General features: G+C 35.5%; 1 protein-coding gene across 2 annotated transcripts; it reads right to left on the bottom strand.

Moving 5' to 3' along the window:
* Positions 1–2,798: 2,798 nt before the first annotated feature.
* LOC120256941 lies at positions 2,799–8,241 on the bottom strand. 2 transcript variants are annotated; one of them, XM_039264599.1, is made up of 5 exons: positions 7,889–8,241; positions 7,059–7,425; positions 3,762–3,889; positions 3,080–3,549; positions 2,838–2,921 (listed from the first exon to the last, which is right to left on the bottom strand). In XM_039264599.1, exons 1-4 carry the CDS (start codon positions 7,967–7,969, stop codon positions 3,094–3,096), a joined length of 1,032 nt encoding a protein of 343 aa, XP_039120533.1. In that variant the 5' UTR covers positions 7,970–8,241; the 3' UTR covers positions 2,838–2,921; positions 3,080–3,093. The 2 variants fall into 2 exon arrangements, with proteins under 2 accessions (XP_039120531.1, XP_039120533.1); XM_039264597.1 differs by having other exon boundaries at positions 2,799–3,549.
* Positions 8,242–8,891: the final 650 nt, after the last annotated feature.

Below are 8,891 nucleotides of genomic sequence, written 5' to 3'. Positions count from 1 at the left end.
GGCCAAGCAAATCAACATGTATAGCATTTCTTTTTGACTAATGGTAGTAGATATTTAGTAGCGATAGCAATGGCCAAGGTTGACCCAAACTTGTGGCACAAAGTACTTGGGTACATGAGTGACAAGGGATTGAAAGTTTTAGCATCAAAGGAGTTGGTGCTGACCATGAGGCAAAAAATGATTAGATTTTCTGAAGTTTACATGTTTAGCAAGCAGAAGTAACTTAGTCTCTTGAGCGTCGCTCAAGAGTATAAGGAGAGAAAGCTAGAACTGGTGCATACTAAATATCAATGCAACTCAATCATCTGATTCACAGATAGAGCAAGAAGAGGATAATTCGAAGTGATAAGGTTGTTAGGAATGATAAAGATGCATGTGATCCTCATAACCAATCATTAGAGATATATTTGGGTGATATAAATGACTTAAGTACAGCTTAATTACAATCAAAGAGAGTTCTAGCTTGATTCTACCTTGATTTGAGGGATTATAGTCAAAGTTTCAATGTTTGTCCCATTTAATTATTTTTCGTCTTAAGATAAATATGATGTACAAGCTGTAGGTAATAGCATCGCGGGAGTTAGGAAGGACATTGCAGGTAATGGCAATGTGGGCGTTAGGAAGAGCAGTCATAGGAACCAAGGGATCGCGGGTGCTAAGTTCGCTGATTTTGTGATAAATTAGAATATTAATATCCAGTAATTAGTTGATTAGTAATATGATTAGATGATGGATGTTATGGTTTTGTAATTAAAGAGTATCAGGTTGCTAGAGAGATTATTATCGAATTAGACCATATCCTGGCACATGAGGTGTTTGTTACAATGCTAGAGTGGCAAGTTTGTTACAATGATTTAAATGATCCTTATATAAAGGGAGTACTGAATGAAAGAGAAAGGCATGAATCTTTTGCCAGGCTCTGTCTTCTTCTTCTCCTCTTCTCTTATCCTCTCCTTCTTTCTCTTCCGTCTTTATCTTCTGAAAACTTTTCTCTAGTTCTACCATAATTTGGTGCTTTCATGAAAGAGAAAGCTAGAACTGGTGCACAATAACATGTGGGGGCTAGTATTGCATCGTAGCTTAGCAATACTATGTCACCTTTATTATTGATTCCATTCATAAGTTATGAGTTGATTTTCTTAAGCACAAGTCTAACATATTTGAAGTGTTTAAAAGCTAGAAAATAAAGGTTGAGAAAGAGACCACTCGATCCAAAAGCTTAAGTGGTTAAGGTTAGATAATGGCGGCGAGAATGATAGGACCTTATCGTTGAGAATGATTTCAAGGACAAAAAACCTGCAGACATACTTAAGAAAGTTGTTATCGCAGGCAAACTGAGGTTATGCTCATAGAAGGTAGAGGTTGACTATGAGATCGGTCTAAAGCTCAAGTGCTTAAGGCTGGACAGCAGTGGTGAGAATGAAAAGACCTTCTTATTGAGGAAGATTGCGGTGATAGAATTCCACAGACATTCTCTCGAAAGTTGTCACCGCAAACAAATTGAGGTTGTGTACTGTCGAATTCCGACACTAGTTGAGTGGGAGAGGCCACTAGTTAATGGAAATTGCAAAGAATAGTGGAGAAGTGGAATACTCCGAGATAGAGATGTAGCTTGAAGAGAGATGGATGTTGCAAGGCAATGGTGTGACACTGTGGATTTTAGGTGTGAAGTGATGGAAGACGGTGCATTTGAGACATTGGTGCCAAGTTCTTTTTCAAATGGAAGATTGTTAAGTGTGAAAGCAAAACTTTGCAAGAAATATTTGATGGATTTAGAGTATGCAAAAGATTTTTCTGAAGACAGAATATTTTAAAAATATTGAGATCTTCGTTTGGTCTAAAAGACAGAATATTTTAGAAATATTGAGATTTTGACCAAAAGTATTCTAAAAAAATCGAGGACAAATTTTGGGTTTTTTATGCAGAGTGTCCAGAATCAATGTACTAATTTGTATATAAATAGACGGGCTTTTTCCTTGTAGTGTTTTCACAAAAAACTTACACAATCCCTCTTATATACTCTCCTCTTTATGCAATATAGGCCGGCTAGTTATGATTTTTTCTCTCTCGTCAGGTTTTCTACAAATATTATAATTTCTTGTGATATTATTTGTGATATTATTTGTGAGTGTTATTCTTAACATGAATAAGGAGAAACATGAAATACCTACTAACCTATCTGAGGAATGGTTGTTGCCTTGTTGGTGTGATTTCACCAAACTCAAACTCCTAGTAATTTTTATATTTTAGAATTTTTCATTGTTTAAGATTTGCTTCACCTTAAAATTAATAAAGAATTATTAAAAAAATTATAGACTGAACTCATATTATTATTTTTTTAAAATTAAGCTAAATATTCAATTTTGAAATAGCCAATTCACTATTATTTTATAAATAGATAGCAATTAATAAGATTTTTTATAAGATTTTTTCTTTGTTTTATAAATATAACAAAATTCATAATTTATAAATTAAGAGAATGCTTTGCTCATTATTTTTTTTTAATTATTGGTGATGGAAAACTCTTTTGGAGATTCCAAACAATACAAACCATGTCTTATTATTATTGTCATTGTTACATAAGAGGAATTATATATTTTTTTTAATTATTGAAAGAACATAAGAATAACAGATTTAAAAACATTAAAGATAATGACTTGATAATGTTTTTATTTTATTTTATTTTTTTTCCTACTTCTGGTTTTTGGTACATCATACGGGTTAAAAATCATTACACATCTGCCTCTGCACGATTTGGAGATTTTACAATGGTATACATATAAATATAATTCATCATGGACATATAAATATAATTCATCATGGTGGAAAAATAGTCCTAAAAACACAATATGAAGATATTACATTTGCTGAATAACTCACTTCATGGAACAAATGGCCATCAAATCACAACAAAAACCCACCTGTAAAATGAGAAGAGGACAATAACCTATTGTTGTTTTCTACTTTTTCTTTTAAAAAAGTCACACATAGATATAATAAACAACACCAGGAATGGCACTAATGGGGAGCATTGGATGCAAAACTTAAGAAGAGCTCTTGAGGAGGATGAAATCTTTACCCTTTATCTGCACTTTAATCTTTCCAACCATCTTTGTTAAATCTCCGAGGAGCGAGACCTTTAGATGATGGAGTCGAAGCAGGCTTTGAAGGTGTCACTGGTGCCTCCTCATCGTCCCAGCCATCTCCCCAACTCTTGTCCCAAACATCAGTATCGTCCGCTTCCTTCTTCCCTCCAATGGAAACTGGCAGTCCCATCTCCATCTTTTGGTACTCATGGTCATCTTTTGGTTGGTTCATTCGCCGCAATTTCATGCACAGCCAAACTGCACCAATGATAACAGCAGCACCAATGATCAAGTAAATGAAAGAGACATGTGCAGAAATTATGTATCTGGTTAACAATGAAACTTCAGTCTTTTTCATAGCATCTGAGTTTGTATTTCCATAGCGGAAAGTGCATATTTCCTCCGTTTCAGTCTTCAGCTGTATCACTGCCTCGTTTGCGCCATCTTTAACATAAACTGACACCTGCATAGTTTCATGAGATCGAAGATATATAAGTAAGCTGAATAACATCAGAGTCAACTGAAGTAAATTGCAGGAATAGTTTCATGACATAAATTATTGTAATCTTTAAACACCATCCACTGAGAAAACAAGATAAGAACAAAAGTTTGTAGGGAACTACGATATTAAACTTAATTTGCATGCTAACAATGTCATAAGAATAAAATGTATACCTTTTTGTCTTTTTTTGCCAGGATTTTGACTGTTGATTGCCCCAGACTAACAAAGTCAGGTGCAATAATGTTAAGAGTAAGGGATTGGGATCCTTTGTTCTGAATCAACAGCGAAAGAGATAACGAATCTGGAAAACAAATAAAGATATCCAGTATGTCTGTCAATATCATATGTCTGAGTTTGATGCCACAACAGCAAATTGAGAATGAACATTAACAAATTAAAAGTATGACCGAAATCTGGGTATCAGCTAGTCCTAAGGTATTTTCACCAGAACATTTTGCATGAGACTACATATAACAAGGACTGGAAAAAAAAATGATGGTTTCTAAGGCAATAGGATGCACATGAATGAATTCGTGATATATAGATATTTGAAACAAAAGTATTGGCAGGAGTGCTGATGATTATCTGCAGAACATAATTGAAGTGCACATGAAATAAGGAAAATCAAATTAAGCAGTTTAAGACCTTTCTTTTTCCCAAGAAGATCTATTTACCTCCCCTTTTAGTACAAAAGAAATTGCAGAAATACACTTCAAGACACACAAATAGAAGTTGTGGTCCTACATCTATATTAACAGATAATCATGTATATACCTTTTTTAAGCATTGCCTAATGTGATAATTATGGTAAGCTGATTAGCTTTCTCCAAAGCATCAGCCTCATGCTTAACTCCTAAAAACGATAATAAAAACAAGATTGTAGTGTTACCTTCTACAGCAGAACTGATACAATCAACAGATTGAACGGCTTACTGATAAAGACAGTATGATTTGATTTGGCATAAGATAACAATAAAGCTTGTTTTTGAAGGAAATCAGCAGTCAACTAGACGTGAAAGTCGAAGCAATGACAATAGGTGGATGGTCATTTAAAATATTCGCAACAAGCATGAGATTGTCACTTGCTTTTTCTCTTGCTCATATTTCAACAGGTTCAACCTCAAACAATTCAAAGGATAAGAAATCTCTAGGAAAAGTTCAATTTCAGCATATGATTATGCCCGCATCATCTCTCTACATGTTTTTACTAGATTATTTACCCCAACATGCATATAAATCAGATGTATCAGGCCAACTAATTTTTGTCTGGTAAACTACGTATACCATTCATCCATGTGATTGAATTCTCCCACAGACCACTACAAAGCTATAATTAAAGCCAAAATGCAGAATTTTATATTGATCTCTACGACTAAAATTGCCAGACTTCTAACATTTTTAAAATCACAGAAGCAGTACATGTTCTCTCATTTCAATACAAAATACTATCAAGATATATATAGATATATATAAAAAGATTTCTTCTGCTCTAATACTCTTTAATGCTAAAAAGAGATGAAAAGCTAAAATCCTCTAAATAAAGATGTCCATTTATTCTTGATCCAATCAACCAGCAGCTTGTAGCAACAATGCATTCCGATGGGGAGAGATCACATCACACTTCAATGACCTTTTCTAAAAGATTAAATAAGTACCATCCTTCTTCAGGACAATACTCATGCAATGATAACCAGGAAAAAAAAAATTGAAGCTATCAAACAATAAAATTGTCAAATGGTTGATTACTGCTTTCTTGCATAAATAGATCCAGAAAACAAAGAAAAAGTATATAATCGAAGATTTTCAGATATATAGTATCGTTAGGGTGCTTAATGATTGCCTTGTAGATGATGATGATCATCAAAGGTTATTTATTTTGGGGTTGGTCACGGAATTGGAAGGTTCAGGTGATAAAAATAAAAAAAAAATAAAAAATAAAAAAGGTTCCTTCCTTGTTAATTTTCAATCCTCTTTGAGCATGAAGAAGATTATGGAACTAGGAATTATCTGTTGGCGAAGAGTCTGAACATTCTGGCTGAGATGCTCTTTCACAATTTGCTAAAATTTGAACATGGGCTTTGTGCTGATCAGGCTATTCATGATGCATCTTTCTCGGTGAAATTCGAGTTCTTTTGAGGTGAGAAATTCAATTCTCTAGGGGAAATTTAAGGCCTTCTAAGTAGTTGTTTCTTTGAAATAGCATTGAAGGACATGATTACAAATATCACAGAAGAGGGTTTACGGGATGAGAGATTAGGAATGAGTATTCATGATAAGTAATGAAGTCCTCATCAACAATGGCCATGATAGATAATTGGAAGCTTGATCACACAATAGATGAGAAGTATCCCAAAGTAGTAAGTGGATTTTGTCATGAATTAAAATGCTATCACTGTATACGCTAACTGAGCTGCTTTACTAATTCCTTTCATTGCACATCCTGGTGTAGAGCTGTTGGCCCTTCTCTCCGTTAGCACTAAATGAGAAAGAGCAGCACACCCTTTATTATCTCTTTCAAGAATAGAAGCTCTGTTGCTATTATTGTGCAAAGCTTTGAGATTTAACACATGATCCTTGGTACAAATTTGCTGTAGTTGATACATTAAGTAAAGGAATATTTTTTCTACTAAGTTTTCATCTAGTTCTTAGTTCTTGTCCCAAGAGGTTTTGGAAACATTAGTTCACTTTCAATGTGAAATTCCTTTAACTAGTTGGCTCTGAAAGAATGATAACTTTCTGTTCACTAAATTGGAAGCCAAGCCATAGTCATGCAAAGGCTTCATTGGGCCAGACAGAGATTGGCCTTCGAGTGCGATGGTAGAAGGGAGCTTGACTACAGGACCCACACATCGGCAGGGAGGAAAGCAAGCCTTACAGATGTGAGTTGCAACCCATCGCAAATAAAAAAAGAAAGGATGAGAAGGGAGACTGAACAAAGAAGAATTGAATTGACCAAAGGCTTTCTCCTCAGAGAAAAAGATGTCTCCAACATGAATGGACTTCAACCAACAAATTGGAATTTTGAATAACAAACTAGAGACTCTTGTCGTAATTGCCACTCGCTCTATTTGGTAAAATGGTTGTTGTTTCAAAGGGTTAAGGCGTCAATCCTCATCCCAGACAAGGTCAAGTGATGGTGTTCCATACTAAGTTCTAGCTTTCTCATTCAGTTCTTTTACTTTTAGGCGCTTTAGTAATATGTGGGTGGTTACAGATAGCAGTACCAGGCCTTGTAGTATGTCTTGTATTATTTCAAAGGTTCAGCAGTTCAACTTGTTCAGTTAGTTTTCGACACTATGTTTTTGCCAGCAAACTGTTTTTGTGATTTATCTCTATCAATCAATTTCAAGTTAAAGGCAAAGATTATCCATAATAAATCATAAATATGATGCATTCAAGCAGTCCAATCAACAGATTCATCAAACAGTTCATCAATTCTTTCTAAAAATAAAGCTCAGCAGATAAATTACCTTCTCCGGGAACTCTCAGGCAAGCAACAAGCTTGTTCTTTTCATCATTGCACTGGTTCATTGGGTCACAAACCTCAACATAAGAATTCTTCAAAGGCTCTGTCTTGCTATCAGAAACCTCTCCTCCTTGCCCATTTTCACCAACACCCTTGACTTCAGATTCCTCCTGGGGTTTATCCTTCTCTTCACTCACACTTCCTTTTGGATCACTTTTCTCATGCACTTTCTGCTCTTCTCCAGACCCTACAAACTCATGTTTATCCTTCTTCACTTCACCTTCTTTCCCTGGATCTGGTTGAGCCCTTTGATCAGCATTCAAATCCTTAACACGGTGTTTCTTATCCGCTGATGATTGCGGGTCACTTGTCTACAAAAACAAGCAACTCATAGGAAAGGTCTATCAGATTGTTTTTTGCCCCACTCAAGAACTGATCCACTAAAATTCAGCTCATTTACTTTACACTACTAAGGTAATTCAGGAAGATGAACATCAACTGAAAAACAGATAAAACTCAAATTTTTTTGATAAGAAAACGGTTCATAAAATTTTGGTTTTTCACACTTGCAAATTAAAATTGTTGATAAGTAAATCAAGAACTAACATTTGATATAAGAAAAAAAAAACTTCATAAAAACTACTGTCTTTATCGAACCTACACTACCTTCTCACTCCAAAATCAAAACTTGAAAGAGCTAAAACCACTAATATCCACCTCAGCTGCAGTACCAAGTCGAGTAGGGAAAACGAAAATCAGCAAGAAAGTAAATACGAAAACAACATTTCTCACTGGGAAAAACAAATTTTGAAGAGTGAAATCACTAAAATTTACCTCAGTCGCACAGCTGAACCGATTCAGGGACAAGAACAACAGCAGCAACGCAATAGAGAAACAAGAACCAACTTCTTTCATCTCTCTCTCTCTCTCTCCCTTCCTCCCTTTTCTCAAGCCTTCATCAATCAACCGAAAAAGCAACACAAATAGAGACCATAACAAACTACTTCCAATTTTCTTAAACCCTACTATAAATTTCCTTGAAAAAAAAATTTTTTTAAAAAACAGATCGGAATCAGTTGTCCCGAGAGCTTAGAGATCGGAGAGCCAACGACGAACACAGAAAGCGAGAGGGAGGGAGGGAGAGAGAGCGACCTTGCTCTCCGGCCGAGCAACAAAGAAAAGAGTCATAAAAAGGCAAAGAGTGACGGTGAAGTCAATGCTTTCGTTAAAGGTCTGATCTTGAGGCAAGTGAATGGTAGATGAAGTGACCGCATAAAATAAGGTCACCTATATGATCGCAAAGCAAGTGGATGGCGGATAAGAAAAAGGGCTCTCTGATCTCGAGGCAAGTAAACATAAAGATTGTGTTTTCTGTTCTAGTTTTTTCTATCGTGGTGGTGGATGTTTGGAAGTGTCACTTCAGTGGACAGTGGGACGTGAAAGCTTCAGTTAAAATTGATAGTTCAATGTCACTTCTATAGAAGTGAAAGTTTCAGTTGAAATTGATATTGATAGTTCAGTATTTTTAGTTGTAGCAAGAAATGTTATATAAAAAAATATTGTATGTTTGAATGTAGGGGTGTAAATGATACACCTCTACTCACAAGCTATTCGAGCTCGACTCGGTGAAAACTCGAACTCGGCTTGGTCACAGTCAAACCGAGCTCGAGCTCGAGTAGCTCGAGTAGTCGAGCGAGTCGAGTTCGAGTATTATGATACTTGGCTCGAGTGCTCGCGAGCCTAATCGAGCATGAATGTATATATATAATATTAGATTTGTTTGATAAAAATCAAGGGGAAAAACTTTCGAGCTCGAGCATAATGTTTATGGTTATTT

This window comes from Dioscorea cayenensis, unplaced genomic scaffold (genome assembly GCF_009730915.1).
Source record: "Dioscorea cayenensis subsp. rotundata cultivar TDr96_F1 unplaced genomic scaffold, TDr96_F1_v2_PseudoChromosome.rev07_lg8_w22 25.fasta BLBR01001739.1, whole genome shotgun sequence".
Classification (NCBI taxonomy): Eukaryota; Viridiplantae; Streptophyta; class Magnoliopsida; order Dioscoreales; family Dioscoreaceae; genus Dioscorea; species Dioscorea cayenensis.
This window is presented reverse-complemented; position numbering and strand designations above follow the sequence as displayed.

Excerpts from the sequence above, each read along its gene's own strand:
- LOC120256941 (XM_039264597.1), bottom strand. The coding sequence starts at position 7,969 with ATGAAAGAAGTTGGTTCTTGTTTCTCTATTGCGTTGCTGCTGTTGTTC. Across the intron at positions 7,426-7,888 it reads GGTTCAGCTGTGCGACTGAG|ACAAGTGACCCGCAATCATC; the intron begins GTAAATTTTAGT and ends TTGTTTTTGTAG. Across the intron at positions 3,890-7,058 it reads CCTGAGAGTTCCCGGAGAAG|ATTCGTTATCTCTTTCGCTG; the intron begins GTAATTTATCTG and ends TTTGTTTTCCAG.